The sequence below is a fragment of the Heloderma suspectum genome, chromosome 13 (assembly GCF_057233095.1).
Source record: "Heloderma suspectum isolate Gila_16-S chromosome 13, 16-S_ref, whole genome shotgun sequence".
NCBI lineage: Eukaryota > Metazoa > Chordata > Lepidosauria > Squamata > Helodermatidae > Heloderma > Heloderma suspectum.
This window is the reverse complement of record NC_139470.1, coordinates 10,218,280-10,239,021: the sequence shown is the minus strand read 5'-3', so window position 1 is coordinate 10,239,021 and position 20,742 is coordinate 10,218,280. Positions and strand designations below refer to the sequence as shown.

The following is a 20,742-nucleotide window of genomic DNA, read 5'->3' as shown; positions in this document are numbered from 1 at the left end:
GAAAAAAAATGTTACCAACTTTCTTGTTGTTGATGGCTTTCAAACATTCAGTAAACTGTCACAATGTACCTACTAGGTTCCTCCTCAGAATACAGGTACCTCACCAAGGAGAGCGCCATCTCCCACAGTCCATCTCCATTCGGGGTCACCTACGTCATCTGTGGGTTCTGGTAGTCCCGGGAGAGGCAGGGAATTATCCTCGAAAAAGAAAAAGGGGCTGCTGTCCAAGGGGAAGAAACTTCTGAAAAGGCTTGGTGCAGTGAAATGATTTCGTGTTCTTCTGGACAACCTGTAAAGCTTCAGATCTATGTATTTTTTTTACAAAAAAAAAAAAAACCTTCACAAACTAGGGCTTTCATGACTATATTGAACATCTTTCTAGAGAACCTAGCCATTTCTTAGCACATTCTAACATCAGCAGAAACCTGACTGGTTTGGTCTTTAAGTAACTTAATCAGATGGTGAGGAGGGGGGGAAGTGTACATGGCACTGCTACTAAAAAGAAGCTACCAATGTGCATTTTTAAAAAAAATAAGGGGAAACCGAAGGGATTAAGGAACATCAAAAGAACCCACCTTCTTGTGACAAGGCAACTCCTCCTGTTAATATCTTTTGATACATTTCCCTCCCTTAAAGCGGAGAAAATCTTGTTCTTTGATCCCTCTTCTATCATTTACATACAACTTGACACATAAATGGTCTTGAAACTCCTAGTTTATTCCGCCTTGATGTTTGCCTTATTAATGCACAATGATTTGTACTGTCTAAACTATACAGCGTATACTTTGTATGTACTGCGTATTCAACTGTCTTTCCATCCTCACTGAGACATTGGTAATTCAAAAGATCAAGTAATTGGTGTTGCTGACTCCGTGCAATGTCTGACGTAATTCTTGGGAGTCTGAAAGTGTTGTGAAAGACGCATTTTTAAACATCTGTATGAGTTCTGCTAGTCAACCTCTCAAGTACATTAAAAGCCAGATTACTGCATAAAAGTATCAAGAAAATGCACACCTTCAAGCCATTTAATATATATAAATATATATATATTTCTGTAGGTTCTGGCACTGGTGAAAGTTTTGGTATTCCAACAGCCGGACACCTTAAAAAAATGTATCTTGAAATGCAGATTCAAGCTGGACACCATTTTTTTTTTGTATTGTTGATCTCAAAGTATGCTAGACACAAATGTGAGGAAGTACTACAATGAGAAAGTTGCGTTATTCACTGGCCATCGCCAGCAAGAAGTCACTAAAAATAGTATGTGGCAAACTTAGCACTCTATGTCCTGTTATTGGCATTGTGATTTGGGAGAAAAATACATACACAAAAACAACTATGTAGTTACTGGCAGACATATTTGGCTGTTACTCTTTTGTAACCTGTCCATTTGTAAATTCTTTTTACTGTTTATACATACTTTTCAGACTGCCTTTCTTTTGTAATTGATGGAAGGTTTATAATATGAATGATCAAAGCTTTTCCCCATTGTGTCTTCAAAGAAATATAATGTAAATTCTTGTAAAATAATCTAGTGTGCTAGATTTATGAAATTAAAGAAAAATACTGGCCTAAATTTGTGGTAAAGTATTGTGTGGGCGTGTGCATGTGTACAGTTGTTCATGTGTAAAATATTTTATATAAATAAATTTGATATTTTGTAGAAGGGTTCGTCTTTGTTGCCTCTTAAAGCACAAAATAAATTTAGGCAATACAACAGCACACTACGTCATTCCATAAGTATATTTTCTACAACAGACAAGAGCATCCTTGACAGTAGTCTCGATAATATGCAAAACATTTTGTCTAGCTCTCATCACCTGGGACGAAAAGTTTAAATAGAAATATATTCAACATTAAAAAAAAAATCTACTGAAACCGAGATTATAAACAATTTTATTTTCAAGCAGGAACCAGAATCCATTGTTAAAAAAAAACCACACAATTTTCTTTGCCAACAAAACATTAACACACCCCAGTAAAATTTATCTGGCTGGTAACTAAGACACATAATACTTCTAGGTAAGTGAAACAGCATAACACGATGAAGCCTACATATAGTATTTAAGCTGACGCCTCCTCCAAGGAAGACAAATCTGTGGTACACGCTTTCTTCCCATTCTGCACTTCATCCTCTTCTGTGGAATCACAGGTAATATAGATTCTCCGATAGTGACAAGTTCGGTTCTCTGTGAATGCTCTGACCGACAAGGAAAGCCAGTTTATGGGCATATTGGCATGGAGCAGGCACTCTAATAACCCCCTATGGATAAGACAAGTTACATGTACCAGCTTGTTAAAGATTGTTTTTAAAGTAGTTATATTAAGTAATGTACATCAAGCTGGTTCCATTATATTAGACAGCTGCTTTTTGGCATTCAAGTGCTCCCAGAGGACAAATATGATTGGCAGTCATGGCTTAAGATGGCAGAGTTATCGGTAAGATGTGCAATTCAAGTCATAACCTGGTTTGCACGTAACGACAACCATAGTATGGGTTGTTGAATCATGGGCTGTCGTTCTGTGCAAACCCCAAAGTATGGATTAATTATGGGTTTGATTTATTTATTTATTTAATAAATAAATAAATAAATTAAGTACCCACAGGTACTTAAGGCGGGGCTGCCAGAGGCAGCGCCTCGGCGTCGCGCCAAGTGCGACGCTAAGTGCGCACGTAGCGTCGCACTTGGAGTCGCGTAGGACCTGAAGATCTACCCACCTGCCTCTCCAGAGACACCAGCAGCCACAACACCAGCAGCAAATAGCAGCAGCAGCAGAGGGCAGCAGCTTTAAAGACCAGGGGAAGGGGCAAACGTGGACTATCTGCTCCTTCTTAGCTGCTGTTCTCTTTTATATTCTTTTAAACTGTTGTGTATTTTATATCTTAATATTTTAATATGTGCCTGGGAGAACTATTGGGCAACTCAGGGGGTGGGGGAGGTGCCACCATAACTGTGGTCACGGGCAGGGGGAGGTATGGCGTTGGGGGATTAACAGGCCAGCTGAGGAGAAGAGGGGCTAGGCACCTTACAGCTGTCCCCTCTTCTGGTTCTTCCCCCAACCTGATGGTTCCTGGAAGCCTTACCAGTCTGCCCTCGGGTCTGGTGGTGCTGCTGCTGAATGCCAGGTCGGCCCAAAATAAGACCTCCCTCATCCATGATTTGATTGTGGATGAGGGGGCTGACCTGGCATGTATTACTGAGACCTGGGTGGGGGAACTGGGAGGGGTCACTCTCTCCCAGCTGTGTCCTCCTGGGTACTCGGTGCAGCACCAACACCGACTTGAGGGTCGGGGAGGGGGGGTTGCCGTGGTCTATAGGAATTCAATCTCCCTCTCCAGGCTTCCTGCTCATTCGAGTGCGGATCTTGAGTGTCTGTACCTTGTGTTGGGTACCCGGGACAGATTAGGGATTCTGTTGGTGGGCAGCCCACCCCGATGGGCAGCCCACCCCGCTGCCCATCAGACTCCCTGCCTGAGCTGATAGAGGTGGTCTCAGACTTGGTGTTGAGGACCCCCAGGATGATGGTCCTGGGGGATCTCAACTTCCATGCCGAGGCCGCTGTATCCGGGGCGGCTCAGGACTTCATGGCCGCCATGACAACCATGGGGCTGTCCCAACATATCATCGGCCCAACACATATAAAAGGACACACGCTTGATCTGGTTTTCTCGACTGGGCAGGAGGATGGTGATCTGAAAGTGGAGGAATTAACATCTGTCCCTTTGTCATGGTCAGATCACTTCCAGCTGAGGTTTAGACTTCTGGTGGCCTTTCCCCTCTGCAAGGGTGGGGGACCTATTAAAATGGTCCGCCCCCGGAGATTAATGGATTCCGATGGATTCCAGAGGGCTCTGGGGGATTTTCCTGCTGGTATGGCTGGTGCTCCTGTCGAAGCCCAGGTCGCTCTGTGGAATGCAGAGATGACTCGGGCGGTTGACACGATCGCGCCCAAGCGCCCTCTCCCTCTGAGCAGAGCCCGGCCAGCTCCTTGGTATACACCTGAGCTGAGGGAAATGAAGCAAGAGGGGAGACGGCTAGAACGCAGGTGGAGGAAAACTTGTGCTGAGTCTGACAGAACACAGGTAAGTGCCCACTATCGAGCCTACTCTGTGGCGGTGAGGGTGGCAAAGAGGCAGTTCTTTTCCACCAGCGTTGCATCTTCTCAGTGTCATCCGGCGGAGCTTTTCTGAGTGGTTCGCGGCCTGTTACATTCTGGGCCAGGGAGAGAGACGGTGGAACCCTCGGTAGCACGCTGTGACGAGTTTGCGCGGCACTTTGAGGATAAAGTCGCTCAGATTCGTCATGAACTGGACACCACCATTAATGCAGTTCCATTGGTAGAGGCGTTCAGAGCACCGTCTGGTCCAGTTTTATTGGATGAGTTTCAGTTACTGAGGCCTGAGGATGTGGACAAGGTGCTTGGCCAAGTCCGATCGACCACTTGTGTGCTTGACCCTTGCCCTTCATGGCTTATTAAATCAAACAAGGAGGGGTTGTCCGGCTGGGTCCAGGAGGTTGTAAATTCCTCCTTGAGAGAGGGAGTGGTGCCTGCTGCTTTAAAAGAGGCAGTAATTAGACCACTCCTGAAAAAGCCTAACCTGGACCCAGAGGATGTTAACAATTATAGGCCAGTGGCCAACATCCCCTTCCTGGGCAAGGTGCTTGAGCGGGTGGTTGTAGGACAGCTCCAGGCACTGTTGAATGAAACGGATTATCTAGATCCATTTCAATCGGGCTTCAGGCCTGGTTTTGGAATGGAAACTGCCTTGGTCGCCCTGTGGGATGACCTCTGCCGGGAGAGGGACAGGGGGAGTGCGACCCTGTTGATTCTCCTGGAACTCTCAGCGGCTTTCGATACCATCGACCATGGTATCCTTCTGGATAGGTTGTCTGGGTTGGGAGTTGGAGGCACTGCACTACAGTGGTTCCGCTCCTACTTGGATGGCCGATTCCAGAAGGTGGTGCTGGGGGATTATTGCTCTGTGCCATGGCAATTGTGCCATGGGGTTCCACAGGGCTCTATTTTATCCCCCATGCTGTTTAACATCTACATGAAACCGCTGGGGGAGGTTATCCGGAGGTGTGGGCTGAGGTGCCATCAATATGCGGATGACACCCAGCTCTACCTCTCTTTCTCATCAAAACCAGGTGAGGCAGTGGCTGTTCTGAACCAGTGCCTGGGCACGGTAATGGACTGGATGAGGGCTAATAAACTGAAACTCAATCCAGACAAGACGGAGGTACTGTTAGTGGGTGGTTCGTCTGCCCGGCTAGGTGATATTCAACCTGTTCTGGAGGGGGTTGCACTCCCCCTAAAGGATCAGGTTCGTAGTTTGGGGGTGCTCTTGGATCCAGAACTGTCACTTGAGGCACAGGTGAACTCAGTGGCACGGAGCACTTTTTATCAGCTTAGGCTGGTATACCAACTACGCCCTTATCTGGACAGAGATAGTCTAGCTACAGTTATCCATGCTCTGATAACTTCTCGTCTGGATTACTGCAATGCGTTATACGTGGGGCTGCCTTTGAAAACGGTCCGGAAACTTCAGCTGGTCCAAAATAGGGCAGCAAGATTGTTAACAGGGACTGGCCTGCGAGCTCATATTACGCCAGTACTTTTCCAGCTGCACTGGCTGCCAGTCCATTTCCGGGCCCGATTCAAAGTGCTGGTGTTAACATTCAAAGCCCTTAACGGCTTGGGGCCAGGTTACCTGAAGGATCGCCTCCTCCCATATGTGCCTGCCCGGACCTTAAGATCATCCTCAGCGGCCCTTCTCCGTGAGCCCCTGCCAAAGGAAGTGAGGCGGGTGGCTACTAGGAGGAGGGCTTTTTCTGCTGTGGCACCCCGGCTCTGGAATGAGCTCCCTAGTGAGGTTCGCCTGGCGCCTACATTGTACTCCTTTCGGCGCCAGGTGAAGACCTTTTTATTTTCCCAGGCATTTTAGCTTTCTAAATTTTTATCTTTGCTGTTTTAAATCTGTATTTTAAACTCTTGTACTGCTGCTAGGTTTTATTGTGGTTGTATTGTTATATTGTGGTTTTAATGTTCTATATATTTTAAATTGTTTTATTGTGTGTTGTTTGGTTTTAATTTTTGTGAACCGCCCAGAGAGCTTCGGCTATTGGGCGGTATAGAAATGAAATAAATAAATAAATAAATAAATAAATAATTTCTGTACCATCCCAATAGCCGAAGCTCTCTGGGTGGTTCACAAAAATTAAACCATGAACAACCCAGGAAACACCCATGGTTTGTTGTTGGATTGTGAATGCTGGGTTGTTTAAGCCATATGTTGTAGTTAAATGTGAACCCAAAACTGTGGGTTGTTCGTAGGTTGTTTCACCAGGCAATAGAGGCGGCAGGCAAAAGCAGTAAAAAAAAAACCTAGCCGCTCTACATGCCAATACTATAGCGCCACAAAGGCATTTGGGAAGCAGGGAGGGAGAGGGTGAAGGGGGCAGGAACAAACAACCAAGGAACTGACCAAACCACCAGTCATTTTCACAATCATTTGGCAGCCAAATTGTGCATTAGCTCTGGATAAGGCAACAACCCCTGGGTTAATTAAACCATGGTTTGTTCTTCCATGTGAAGACCCTGTTTGCACATAACAGTAGCAAACCATCAGTTAATCAACCCACAATTTGCTGGGGTATATGCATGTGCCTTTTTGAGTATTCAACCCCGATCAGGGAGTGCTACATGATATAGGTTAATTGTAAGTTAAGCAACGCATAGTTTACCTGACTACTAATTGTAGGTTAACCGAGTTGTTTAATTCACATTTAACCTAATGTCCACCAGGTTCAGACATCATGTAGCAACACCAATCGGGGGCTGAATATTCCAAACGGAAGCAAAACATGCCTGGCCCATGCTACATCGAATCATGGGTTCATTAGCCCATGATTTCTCACCATTACATGCAAACTGGGTTTTGACATCCTTCAGTCACCCTCTCAACAGGAACATATCCAATACCATTTCAGCTACCCTCCCACTCATGGAAGGGGATGAAATCAAAGGAATTAAATCCAGAGAGCTGGGAATACTTTTGTCCATTGCGACAAACCTCAGATTCCCCATGGTTCATCCAACTCTGAAACCATATTCTTTAATGAAAGACTATACCTCAGAATGTCAGTAAAAATTCAAAAGGTTTCTTATTAGAAGCCAAGGGTTTGCTGCATCCACCAACAGAAGCTGGACTCACCTACACAGTTTGCTTTTAAGTGTCCAAACCGTAATGACAATTGGTGTTGTTTTTTTTACATTCAAGTAGCATACATAAATCCTGAATCTATTTGAGTAACAACTATTGTGTACTATTTATACCGAATGGCCATTCACTTTTGTGATGGTCCTCAGGTAAGGTTCTGCGCAGAAGCTACTGTATATAGGCAAGTACACCATTTTCATTCATTCTCAATAGCTGCATTCAGACTATCTTCCAAACAAGTGTGGTTTTGAGAGCTCATCAAACCAGAATTTCAAACCCATGCCTTGCAATAGTTTACTGGTTCAGCTATAACTGAAGTTATGGTATGGTTAGATTTGGAACATAACACATTATGCAGGAGGAGGAAAATAAGTAAACCGTTTGAGGATACGGTCACCCACTGAAACAGAAGTGCACTCATCGCGCAAGCAAATGCTTACCGGCCAGTTGTAATACATATGACAGAGCTTGTACGTTAGTCGCTGCATGTAGTCTGGCTTCAGTGCACTGTTGTCATAGATTACGTTGTAGTGGGTTGGCGAAACAGTGCCACTTCTCACAGACTGACTCACAATAAAGAAATCATACCTATAGCAGGAGGAGGACAAAATCCTATGAGTTCTCCTGTGGGAAGGATCCCAGAAGAATGAGGAAGTCAGGCAGGCAAAAATCACCTCGGGGCCCTGCTTCAGCTGGACGGTCCCTCCCTCTACCCACAGGGCTTTCCTACCATCAGCTGCCCTGCGGGATGGATCCTTAAGAGCTATTTTCCATACTGTTTTTAGTGGTTGTTAATGTACTGTTGTTTTACTTGGAGGTCGCCTTGGTAGGATTTTATCCTGAAAGGCAGGACACCACTAATTTAAGTAAATAACGAAATTAAAAAGCTAGTCCTACAAAAAATTCAAGCTCAGACACCTTTATCCTATTCGAATGATCAACTGGATGGCCAAAGTTCACCTAGTCCAATTACTGAATTGGCTGGGAGCATCCGATTCCATACCACTGCTTAAGCGAACAGTGTGTAGGTCCAACCAATGCCTGGATGAAAAGACCGTGGAGAGCTCGTAATATAAGGTAATTTCTCCAGTAATTCTAGTTGTTCCTTGAATTTGTTTAAATGTGAGTAAGTTCCCAATGCTAACTGCACATCATACTCCAAATTACACACAGCCAAACCTCTCCTTGACTGTGTCTTATATACCCAAGTACTGCATTTGACATGTTTTGCAGCTGTAAAACACTGTGGTTAAACTTGATGGTCTGGGACGCCTCTCCCAGCCTTTGCATTTAGCTCCTGTAGCACAAGCTGTCTAATCCACTTCTGTATCCCCAGGTGAATGGATCCACTCTCCAGCATCAGAGGGACTGGTAGGGGAAAGATCCCAACTTGCACCTGTTTTGACCAGTGCTTAGCAGCCTTTGTGCTCTAAGGATCTCTCCTGTCCAAGCAGCTTGGCACTGGTACAGCACAGCTATCCTGCTCAGGAGGTCAGCTACACCATCTAGGCTCTCCCCTCCATCACTGGAAACAACAGCTCTCGAGGAAGCAGTGCTTGCTGCTTGGGGGTTGTTTCCTCCCTCCTTGCATGGCCTGGGAGCTCACTTCCTGCTCAAGATCCACAGCTTCAAGCACTCCTCCTTAAAGAACACACAGTTGCCACCGAGAGCCCGACCCACTCTGGCCAAATAGAAATAGGAGGGGACAAGATATGAAAGCAAAAGGGCCTGTGGATTATGATGAAGGCAGGCACAGAGCTCAGCTAGTGCCCTTGCCTTGGAGCAGAAACTGGGTGGGGACTCTCTCCACTCAGGATACATATGAAGCAAGTTTCAATGGCCTAGCCTACCCAAGTGACTGTGAGGAGTAACCCATGCAACGATACCTTCCTCCACTGAAGCATAATTCGCCTACCCAAGTGAATGTGAGGAGTAACCCATGCAACGATACCTTCCTCCACTGAACAAGGACCACTGCAAAAATACAGTTATTACAGTGGACGATGTAAGCAGTGCCTTTGCTTTCAGACACATGAGGAATACAGTACCATCTCAATTATCCCTTATTTGCACAAGCCGTAACCCTTCTACAAAAGCTGTATTTACTTTTTCTAATAACTTACCACTCCGGTCTGGTAACCTCTAGATCAATAACTGTGCCAGGTGGTGGATTCTGAAGTCTTCCATCAATCTGAGCGAAGAATCTGTTATTCACACGCTTCTTTACCACTATCACTGTTAGTTTGGGGCTTGAGAAGATCACAGGAAATGTTTAGCGTTATACTGCTAAAACAGACAAGATTTTAGCAGACATATATTCCATCAAGGTGGGAGTTAAGTCCAACAGAAACATTTTTACTGAAGTTAATAGCCTCTGCTATTGTTGAAGAATCAGGCTGGGTAACAATTCACAGAAAACATACAAATTAAAAATAACAATGAATACAAATCAACCAGATTATGCAAAGATACTCATAACCATAGCCAAACCCCACCTGAACAGAAGTCTTGATTCACCTGGGGATCGCCACTGCAAGTTAAGGAACTGTGAAGAAGCATCTTGACACACCTTGTTTTAGCTCTCAACACAAAATGTTATCAAGAAATCCCTGCAACGCACAGAGGGCTCAAAGTACCCACCAATTATTTCAAGTGGTCACAGCCATTCAAGGTTTTAACAACTTCAGAATCCCATTTGGCCCAGAAAATTAGGTAGTGACGATTCTCCATAAGCCTGCTACATTCTATACTGCTGCAATCTCCAAGGGAAACCATCTTTAACACTAAGATATTGAACCATTAAGAGCTTAATGTTAGCATTAAGAGCAATCAAATCTTGACGCATCACTGCTTTCTCCAGCCGAGGAAACCTTTTTCTTCAGGCACAAATGAATAGCAGTTCAAGGTTTCAAGGCACGCATTCTGCTTCACCAATGAAAAATGGTTCAATACAGCTTTCTTTGGAGTATGTCAAACTACATAATCAAGCTACCTTTCGTTGAGCCAAAGCACACTACTGATGACTTATAGTGTCACACCACTGACTTACCTGTAGTCTTTCCCAACAGATTTCAAGCACTCCAGAAATTGAGGGACTTCATAGCTAACCAACGTTTTTAGCTGACCATCTCCAACACCATCTCGATACACAATAATTCGGGAAGGCATGTGGTTGTTGTAGGTATACCAAGTCCTTAAAGCAGCTTTAGGAGAAAACAGCAGAACAATTTAAAAACTACTACAGTGTATACACCTTTGTGGACAAGACAGACTCCTGTCCAAAGAGTCCACTTGCTCACAACCGCCACCAGCATTGGTTACGTAAGGAATTAGTTTCTTGCCTTACTAGCATACTTACTCTTGTGTTTTGAATATGGTGTATTAAGGTCAAATCATTTCCACAGACACATTGAACTCGCCTGGAAGTCAGCATCAATCTTATTACAGTCATGGACCAGCAAGTGGAAGTCAGTATTTGGAACACACAATGAGCCATTTTCTCATAGAAAACAGATGATTTTAGTAGGAAAATAGGGTTACGGAGAACACACTGCTATTATGACTCTCTCCTTTAATAAAACTTTTATAACTAAACTTGTTACAAACCAGCCGTTTGTAACAAATTGTATAACAATTGTATAACTATTTGCTCAATTAAAAAGCACCATAAGCGTCATCTTCTCATCTAAAATGCTTAACGCGTTCCAACTGTGGGGGTTTTTTTTGTTTTTGTTTTTAAGTTGAGCATGATCCAGCAGCCCCAAATAAATAAGAGACTTAAGTTTGCATGAAACAATAAGCCAGAGTTACTGAGAATGGTGTTCACAAGCAGCCTGTTGGTCCATGCTGCCAAATCGCTCCAACGTCGCTCCACCCACTACCAGAAGTATTTAAGCTAACCAGGAACTCACCAGGCAGCAAAAGCTTAGGGTTGTATCCAGGCCAGGTCTTTTTGGAGCAACAAGCCAGGAATCCTGTTCTGGTCACAATACTAAACTTTTGGTGCCTGGTGAGTTTAACTGCTCTCACTGGCAGGAGGAGCTCATTAATGTTAAATAGGGCTTTGCATGGACCCCCCAATCCGACATGGAAGCCACTTTGTGGCGTTCAAGGCAGGCCCGATTTGGCTCTGGCTGATTTGGGGGGGGGGGGCCTGACCCTACCTGAGATTTGGCAGGTGGACACCCCTCCATGGGGGCTGAGAGCTCCCCAGTGTTCATGGGTGTATCATGAAAACCGAAAAGGTTATGGCTGTTTGTGTTTTCCCATGCAAGTCAATGGGAAAACATAAAAAAATAATGATTCGGATGTCCTAATCTTCACTTCGGATTCAGATCCAAGTCGAAGCAGATGGGGTCCGAATCAGCCCAAAGCAAGGTGGGGCCGCTTTGAAAGGTCTGAAGCGGCATCTAAAACAAAGTGGGGGGGGGGGTCTGTGCAGAGCCCTACAATATACAACCTAGGTTAAAGTGTACACCAGGTAGGCATACTAGGTAACTATGCACATTTCTCAGCAAACACTTTAATCGCTGCTGAATTGTGACATATACTACACTTCATTTGCGCCAATCCTCCAAAGATGCTAACAGCCACTGATATTGTCACTCTTCCAGTGGAGTAATGAAGCGACTACACCCTAGAATCCTCCAAATTAATACAAAATACATTACATTGCTATAACATGTCTGGTTCACTGCCAACACTGACAGCCCTTGTTACTGAACAAAATAAGTTGTAACTCAAGATTTAAAGCGAAAAAATCCCACACAGCAAAGCTGGCAAATTAAATATCCAGTTTACCTTGCAAGCACACTTTGAGTCCATCCACAAGTTCTTGTCCACGATCTTGAAGAACACAGCGTGAATACCAACTATTGAGAGAAAGGAAAATACTTCAGCCTGCACAGACTTCCCTCATTGCTGCCATTGTACATAAGAGTGACAGATGTCTTTATGACAGCAACTGCATAGTAACACAGACCAACTAACTGAGGCAAGTGACAGAAAAGAGGTCTCGTATAAACAGTATCATGAAGAAAAACGCTTAGAAACAGAATTTAAGCAAATAGATTTTAAAAATGTCAGATTATCTTACCGTGTCATTCCCTGATTCAAGCTAGCAACAAATCCTGCAATTGACCGCCGGCCAGCAGTAGTGTCATGGTAACAGTCGATTCCCACAATCATGAGTTGTTTCAACTTGGATATATTAGAGAAATAAAGAGTAAGCTACAAACGCTAAAACACAGATAGCAGAGAAGTTCCCCACATGTTTACAAAATTAGGTATTGCACTCAAAGGTTATGTCCCAATTACATCAGTAAGACAGCAATCCTATGCCCCCTAAACAGTGTCTGGGGGGACATAAGATTGCTCAGTTTCTGGGATCCAAGGTCAGAAACAGGGCTCAAGACATCGGAGCCCAGAAAACACGCTCTGTGAGCAGAAAGTATTACATACCAGTTCCTAATTCCAAGAATTAATTTGCTATAGGTCTAGTAAGATCAGTATTACCCTTACTCACTATATAAAAACCAATTCTACTGGGCTTTAAAAACCTGGATGTTCAGGAAGGCATTTGGGGTGGGTTAGGGGTTTTTAAAGCAGTGGTCTGTTATGTTGTTTTGTTCAGTTGATTATGTAAATTCATTGTATTTCATGTTATTAGTATTATACACCGCCTAGAATGGCCAGGTAGTCAGCCATATGGGCCACCAATAAATCTAATAAATTAATAAATCGTTATGAAAACATTAAGTCTCGGTCTAAAACAACAAACAAGGAACTGAACGTTTTTGTAGCCCAGAATTGTTGGATGTTATCATGTGCTCTGGTATGCTCACCTTTTCCATACTCATTGTGCCCCGTGGCTTTCATAACTGAATTCCTCTCTCCCTAGCAGACCGTAGCCCTATGCAAGTGTTCAGCCTCCTCACATGAAGTGGGGAAGGGACATGACCATGTAAGCAAGACCCCGCCCCACCTCCCCAAGCTGATGGAGTTTCTACTGATGTTCAAGAAAACATCAGCAGCAGCCCCTTTCAGACCACCATGCTCAACATGGGAAGGTTGAAGACTGAGGGGATGGGTAGATGGGGATGGGTAGATGGGGCAGGACATACATGTTCCCTGCTTGTAACTCTTACCTGAGCAAGGTGAACATCCCCACAGGGCTTGTGCCCACTATTCATGTGCCCAACTTCCCCACTTAACCTTGCATCCCCACCCCCGCCTTATCCTTTATGTCCCCCTCTGACCACACCACTGAAAATCATTAACGGTGCAATCCTATGTATAATTAGTCACAAAAAAGTCCTACAACTTCCAGGATTCCCCCTAGCCAGCACAGCTGGCTGGGGAATGCTAGGAGTTCTACCACTTTTTTTCCTGTCTACATATGCATACAATTGCACTTTTAATGATTTTCAGTGGTAAAGGAGGGGGACGTAAAGGATAAGGCAGTGGGGGACTGGTGGTACAAGGTTAAGCGGAGATTTCCTATTCCTACCTCCTCCCTTCCAGTAACTTCAGGAAGCCCTGGGTCATGCAGTCAGTAGACAAAAATGTGGTACTTCTCTTAATGTGTAATATCCAGCACCTCCTGAAAACATCTTTATTTCAGGAAGCCTTCCTCGACTGACCAGCCATGGTTTTTAATCAGTATTGTTCTATAATAATATTTTTAATGCAGGATTGTATTTTTATCTTATCTATCTACAGCTCTGGAATCTGTGTAGGTGTGGAGTGTTATATAAATGTTGTAAATAAATAAGACAAAACACTGAATCGGCACAACGATTCAAACCATGTTGGTTATATTGGCTACTCCTCCATTTTCTAATTCCCTTTTGTTCTCATATCAAACCAAGCAACTCTAAGAATAAGGTGCCATAAATCAATATTCATTTGCATTCAATATTTATGTGGGGTGGTTGGAATTGCTACCAAGCTGAATATACAAGAAAAATTTACTTGGGGAAGAACTACTTACTGGTATCTCAACGCTCCAGAGCTCTCCACCCATCTTACAGTTCATCTGTAACGCTATTTTTGTGGCTATGGCCATTACTGTCTGGGGCTTGCTTAACGTGCGAGCAAGCACACACTGGCTTGGAGTGGGGCAGTCGGTACACAAGTACTTCTTGATTGCATCATACTTGTCTTTACGGTTGCTAGACAGGAGGCAAACAACCTCGAAAAAGGAGAAACCTTCAATAAATCATGATTACTATTGGAAACGTTTCAGACTCTCCATCTAGCCTCCCCTATAGCTTGAGTTTCCTCTGTTGTATTTAACGTTCCTTGGCCCCTTAAGTGCATTTGACACAGCACATCTTGCTTGCTTGCACCCCCATCTGTGACACACTAATACAGGAAGCATGGGCAAAGTTAAAGGAATTAGATATGGAGAACTACTCTGCCTCTGTTCAGTTGACTGGGCAGGAGAACCCTTGGTAGCCGTACATCTTATGATCCCATCCCAGTCAGAGACACTCAAGCTAACACTCATCAAGGGGAATTTAGATGCCAGGCTTTGAAGGCCACACTCTATGAAACGCCACACTGTTAATGGTTTCTGTGCTTCTGCATCAGAAAAGTATAACCACTTTCAAAACAACGCTAAGGAGCCAGGACTCTGTAAAAGTCCTGAACGTCAACTCCTAGGGGACAAAAAACAAACAAAACAAAATTATACCTACTCAAACCTCCAGTGACCTGATACTAATAATCATGAGAGAGTGGTATTGCAAGGGTAGGATCTGGCAGGTGGTTCCCAGCCCACATTCTGAATAGCAAAGTACCAAAGACCTTTTATTCACCTTCCAAGGCATTTTTCTTATTTTAAAGAACACAATTATGTTCTATGCATCTTCTTTTCAAATAAATTAACCCAGGGAACAAAATTTGAGTTTTCCCAGCATGAATCAGAAAAGCTGTGATCACTGCAGCATGTTTCTGAATTACAACTTCTAAGTAGTTTGATACATACCATCTGTGTATCTGAAGCGACTTTTTGCTTCAACATTCTCAAGTACGCTTCTGTTCTGTCCTCTACCTCAACCCTATAAAAGGAAGGTCACATGTTTGTTTTTTCATCCCTCCTTCCAATTTAAGAAACTCAAGAACATCATAGTTGCATAAATGTCTGAGTTTAACATTGCATTATCTATTAATCCCAGAGACATCTAGAAGTATTTCATTTTGAGATAAGACAATATTGACTGCTCCAGACAGTGTCACAAATGCAATCTCCTAAACATAGCCATACTTTTAAAGAAGTGTATTTATTGGGAATTTTGTCAATTGCCATGCATTTACAAATTTTCTTGATTTAAGCTGCCTGGTACAATTTCAGAAAAAAAACAACCCATATAATTCCTGGATCATAACATGGTCTCTGGAGTACTTACATTATTGCTTTGTTCATTTGTATGCCCATTGCTGGTGTGACTTTGAAGAGATTTTGAACTAATATATTAGCAACATCATAGTTTCGGCGTGCGTATATTAACAGCCAGTTATCCAGTGGCTTAATGCTAATGAGAGGTGCTCCCCTGGTTTCTTTAGACCAGTCTGCAAGTTGCGGATTGTAGTCAAACTGAAAAGAAGATTCTGAAGTAAGCACCTAGCAAGGAAATAGAGCCAGTGTGGTGTAGTGGCTAGAGTGTTGAACTGGGGGCCAGGAGATCTGGGTTCTAGTCTCCACTCAGCCACGGAAGCTCACTAGGTGACTTTGGGCCAGTCACAGATTCTCGGCCCAACCCACCTCACAGGGTTGTTGTGAGGATAAAATGGAGGAGGGGGATTATGTACACTGCCCTGGGTTCCTTAAGGAGGAAAAAAGGCGGGATATAAATGTAATAAATAAATAAACAAACCAAGTCTCACAAACTTTTTCAAATGCCTTTCCTTACTGGACAACAACAACCTGTTCATAAGTGAGTTATAATTTGCCTACCACTTTTCCTCCTTGATGGATCTTTTCTGACTGAACAACTCGTCCTGAGAAGGAAAGCAAATTGGATTCAAAGCTTAAACCCCAGTCACGAAGTTCTTTCTGGACATTATCATCTCTGTTCAATTATATAAACAAAAGTCAAGACAATGTCGTTAGTGATGTTGCTTGAGTTGAACAGTATTCTTCTGACTAGCCATCTTATTACAACTGAGTTGATTACTAAAAATGAAAAGCTCCTACCCACAGGAAAATTTCAGGAACATACTTGTTAATGTAATCAATGAGCCTTCCGACTTCACGCATTCTTTGCTCTGGTGCAAGTCTTGTATGGACTGATAAATCCTTCATTACGCCGAAATCACTTCGCATCTTATCAGTAAGCCCTAGAGATATGACAAGTGTTTTAATGCCAAGGAAGCACGGTGCCAAATGGAAGTCATTCTATATTATTCTTCACTGACCCAGGGAACAATTTACAGAATTGATCTCTTGCACATACACACCCTGCTCGTCCCCCACCCCCATCCCATTCCATTATCCAACTGCTAAACACACAATAGCGCAGGATAAACACGAAAGCCTTTTGAATGTACTATACCTGTAAGGTAGCAGAGCTCAGGAATAAGTATTGCTGGTCCTGCCATGACACCTCCTGGGCCTCTCCTCTTTGGCTGACTGATCAAAACTGGTTGATTCAAGTCAGTGATTTCTTGGCTATATTGCTGTATTAAAAGCATAGAATGTCCTTGAGTAGGCCACTTAGCATATATGAAGACATTCATTTTGCAAAACTTTTGACTATGAAGTCAGAAGCAGCTTCATGATATAGAAATGCAAGAAGGTTTCTAATTCTAAGGGATGCTGCATTTTGAGCACAAGGCATATTGCTGTGGCACACCTGGTGGCTTGCCGTAAGACCCACATTATTGGAAGAGAAGATAAACTTATTTAAAAGGTTCCTTTTTAAACTGAGGATAGAACCAGTCAGTCAAGGTTTTTCCCCACCCATCCCATTCCCTTGCAGCACTTTTGCAGCTGTGCATCCTTTGCAAAAATCAAGTGGAAGAGGATTATTGGAAAAGGTCCAAAATTCCATAGCCAGCACTGTTTGGTTTTAATGCCTTTGAGATACAGTGGAATATCAAGTCCACATAAAAACTGAACAGCTGTACAGTTCTATGGCAATAATCTCCCAAATCTTCAGTCACTAAAAATAATTCTGCCATCATACCATTAGGGATGGCGGAGAATTCCGCCATGGATTTCAGTGAGGCTGAATGCACTGGCATTCGGCCCCCTGAAATCTGTGGCGGAATGGCCTGCCACCCCCCGCGGATTCTCCCCGGGACGAGGCTTACCTGGGGTGGCTGTTCCAGACGGCAGCAGCGGCTCCAGCAGCTGGTCTTTCGACCGGCTGCTGTGGCCGCCATTTGCATCCTGGTCTTTGCCGTGATAGGCTACGTAAATACTTACGTACATCCCTACATACTATACACATTCAGCATATTCACTGGTCTTATAATTACCCAAAATACATCATTTGTGTATGTATTGAGAAGGACCAAATTGGTGTCCATGGAAAAACATCCTAGGATGCAGTTCAGCTTACTTCATGTCCTAACATCATGCTGAGTACCCATGGCAGAAGCAGTCCATGATGTGGAGCAAGGGAACACTCAGCATATTAACACCAGGACAAACGGGAAGTTGGAACATTCCAGAGGATGACAGAATCTCAACACAGGACTGCCATTTTTGGTAGCAGTCCAATGCTTTTGGCAACTTTGTACTCATCCAATACTCCTTGGTTTCTGGTTTAGCAACAGACACTGCTCCGATATTTTATTAAGTTCTACAAATTTGAGGGCTAGGTATTCACTTTTTGCCACAGTGTTATGATTAAGATCTTTCAGGGTTCTCCAGCTCAGAGAATACAGAGACATGCATCCCTTTTAGCTTTAATTTATGCATTCTTATAGAAATAGTGATGTCACTGAGGTCACAAGTATTTGCCTACAGTGGGTATTGTGTAGACAATCCTAATTCGCTGTATTTAAAAGGCACATAGGGAAACCCCTAATATAATATACTAATATAGTATATTTCCAAGTCCCTTAACCTGCTTAATAAACCTAAAAGAAATAAATTTCAACACACACTTTGTTACCATTTCGTACCATTTTGTAGTAATCCACAAAACTGATTTCAGATCCATCTGCTTTCTTGAAGACATCTTGGGGATTGGAATCCCAATCAATATCATCAACCCGGTATGTTTTGTTGTTATACCTGGCCAAGTTTTGAAAAGTTCTGTTAATCTTGCTTCCTTTTTAACAATGCCTGATTTTATTTCAACTTAACCATTTCTGGAAAAAGGCTGGAAACGATACAAAATGATTCTATGTCACAAGGAAAGTGCCTTCAGTGCCATATGGGCAGGAGACAAAGCACTGGTTTCAGAGTCCCTCACTTGGCTTGAACCAAAGCCTCCCCCAACCAATTTTAGTGTGTTTTTAAAGAAAAAGATGGTCAGAACTAGTGCTGTGCTGAAAATTCTCTTTTTTGACCATTCTCATTAAGTTTTATAGAAGAGAAATGGCTTTTGAAAAGAAATTCAAAGAAGTTCTCATGGCTTGGGTTCAGTGTTCTTATGCTTACCTTACTTATGAGGTGGTCAAGGAGTGTGTGCGAGTATGCTGTCTTTCACTATGCAATCCCCTGCTCAGCTTCCCACACTACAACTGAAGCCCAGGGGAGGACATCATGAGGTAATTCCTCCCATAGGGCTTTTTTTTGATCAGGAAGTGCCGGCAGCCTGGAAGGCTGCAAAGCAATCGAGAGATGCAGAATTGAAAGAAAAAGCACAAAGTGCCCTCTTGGCCGCTACCAAATTTTTGTGGTGGCGCTCCCCCCCCACACACACACTATGCCCTTGAATGACACTAGGTATGGGGCACGGTGAAGGATGTAAAACAGTGACCAGGCTGCCCACACATCTGCTGATGTTGCCACTTGCAGTGGCAGCACAAAAAAGAAAAACCCTGAGCAAAAAAGAAAGCTGCGCTAGAACCACTGCTGATGTTCAGCTCCACTTCTGAGAAACTGCGAATTTCTCCTTCCCCTGGAAAAATTCAGTGAAATTGTGTCCCCCCCTGCCCTTCTGATCACAAATAGGGTGGAGAATTTCAAGAGGACCTCTGTTCACCACTCTAGTCAGAACGTTAACTCCAGCTAGAAACACTAACTAAAAAGATATGGCGCTCTGAAAAAAAAAATATTCTGAGTAGGCAGGAGTGGAACTGGGAGGGGGAGAGCATCACATGAAAGGAACAAATCTTGCTTAATTTACAAAACCCAAGTCTCTAGACTGAGTGGGAGGAGATAACCCACTGTGGATGTTCTCCACCACCAATTGAGAATTACCCTGAGCTAGGCTAGGGAATGATATAAGTAATGTTAGAAACAGCATTTCAAGCCAGCATCCCATCTCTAGTTTAACAATGTGCCCAGGAACAGTGATATATATTTATCCTTTAGATTATTAACTAGGGCATGGTCTGAAGGCATGTGAGGCAGCCACCGTGCTGAAGCTTAGCAGGTCTGGGTCTAGCCAGTGCTTGGGGGGGAGACTACCTAGGAATCCCATGTGGCCACTTGGAGTTCCACAAATTAAGTTATTTGAAACCAGTGTTTTTCATTAGGGATGGACGAAAGTCACTTACCTGTCCTTGAAGCTTGTTCGCGGTGGGGGGGAGGCGCTTCGCTGCTCCCGCCGCGAAGTTCAGGCTTGGGGGGGGGAGGCTTCCCGCCTCGCCCAGCCGAAATTCAGGCCAGGGAGGAGGCGCCTCGCCTCGCACTCAAAAGTTTTTGGTTTTTTTTTAAACGCCCCCGTGATAGGCTACGTGACGATTAACGTAGCCTATCACGGCTAGATCTGCAAAGTCAGATCAAATAGCGTTGCCCTTATTTTCGCCGTAGTCTACGTAAATCTTTACGTAGACTACAGCGACCAAATCAGGAACGGGAATGGCGGCTCCCTATGGGGGCCGCCATTATCCGTATGCGCTTTTTTTTTTTTTTTTAAGTCACCCGTGATAGGCTATGTGACGATTTACGTAGCCTATCACGGCTGACTTTGCAAATCTAGCCGTGATAGGCTATGTTAATCGTCACGTAGCCTATCACAGGGGCGTGTTTTTTTTTTCTTTGATTGCAATGGCGGCGGCGGCAGCCGGTCAAAAGACCGGCTGCCGCTCCCACCCCGGACGAACACCCGCCGGCCGGACCCACCGCTGGGAGGGACATTCAGCAAAGGTAAGTCCCGTCCCGGGGGGGGGGGGTGCGGGGGGGGGAGAATTTCTCCCTGAAACTTGTTCGGGGGGCTGAACACGTTGGCGCTCGGCCCCCCGAAGTTTCGGGGAGAAATTCTCCGCCATCCCTATTTTTCATGCAGTGGGCTTCGTGCCTTCTATTCATGATACAGCATGCTTACATCAGGCCTTACTAGAAGGCCTTTGGAGTACAAGACCATATTTCAGGTAATTTCTTATTTCCTCAAGAG

At 44.0% G+C, this 20,742-nt stretch overlaps 2 protein-coding genes across 9 annotated transcripts in view; one reads left to right on the top strand and one right to left on the bottom strand.

The window, feature by feature from the left end:
* The window catches only part of RIMBP2 (RIMS binding protein 2), a 98,769-nt gene extending 97,114 nt beyond the window's left edge, over positions 1-1,655 (top strand). The window contains exon 21 of the mRNA XM_084820016.1: positions 77-1,655. Within this exon, the coding sequence (XP_084676142.1) occupies positions 77-268 (192 nt within the window). The 3' untranslated portion in view covers positions 269-1,655. The remainder of the gene's footprint in view (positions 1-76) is intronic.
* A 69-nt stretch (positions 1,656-1,724) lies between these two features.
* The window catches only part of PIWIL1 (piwi like RNA-mediated gene silencing 1), a 30,706-nt gene continuing 11,688 nt past the window's right edge, over positions 1,725-20,742 (bottom strand). For 3 of the 8 annotated variants that reach the window (XM_084820021.1, XM_084820019.1, XM_084820020.1), the window contains 13 exons: positions 18,359-18,470; positions 16,780-16,903; positions 16,447-16,564; positions 16,182-16,296; positions 15,634-15,821; positions 15,213-15,285; positions 14,214-14,414; positions 12,318-12,421; positions 12,023-12,093; positions 10,272-10,425; positions 9,346-9,471; positions 7,663-7,810; positions 1,727-2,263 (listed from right to left, as the gene is read on the bottom strand). In XM_084820021.1, coding sequence (XP_084676147.1) covers positions 2,147-2,263; positions 7,663-7,810; positions 9,346-9,471; positions 10,272-10,425; positions 12,023-12,093; positions 12,318-12,421; positions 14,214-14,414; positions 15,213-15,285; positions 15,634-15,821; positions 16,182-16,296; positions 16,447-16,564; positions 16,780-16,903; positions 18,359-18,470 — 1,651 coding nt within the window. In that variant the 3' untranslated portion in view covers positions 1,727-2,146. Of the gene's footprint in view, positions 2,264-7,662; positions 7,811-9,345; positions 9,509-10,271; positions 10,426-10,580; positions 10,642-12,022; positions 12,094-12,317; positions 12,422-14,213; positions 14,415-15,212; positions 15,286-15,633; positions 15,822-16,181; positions 16,297-16,446; positions 16,565-16,779; positions 16,904-18,358; positions 18,471-20,742 lie in introns of all 8 variants that reach the window. The other 5 variants (XR_014785764.1, XM_084820018.1, XR_014785763.1 and 2 more) reach the window with 5 other exon arrangements.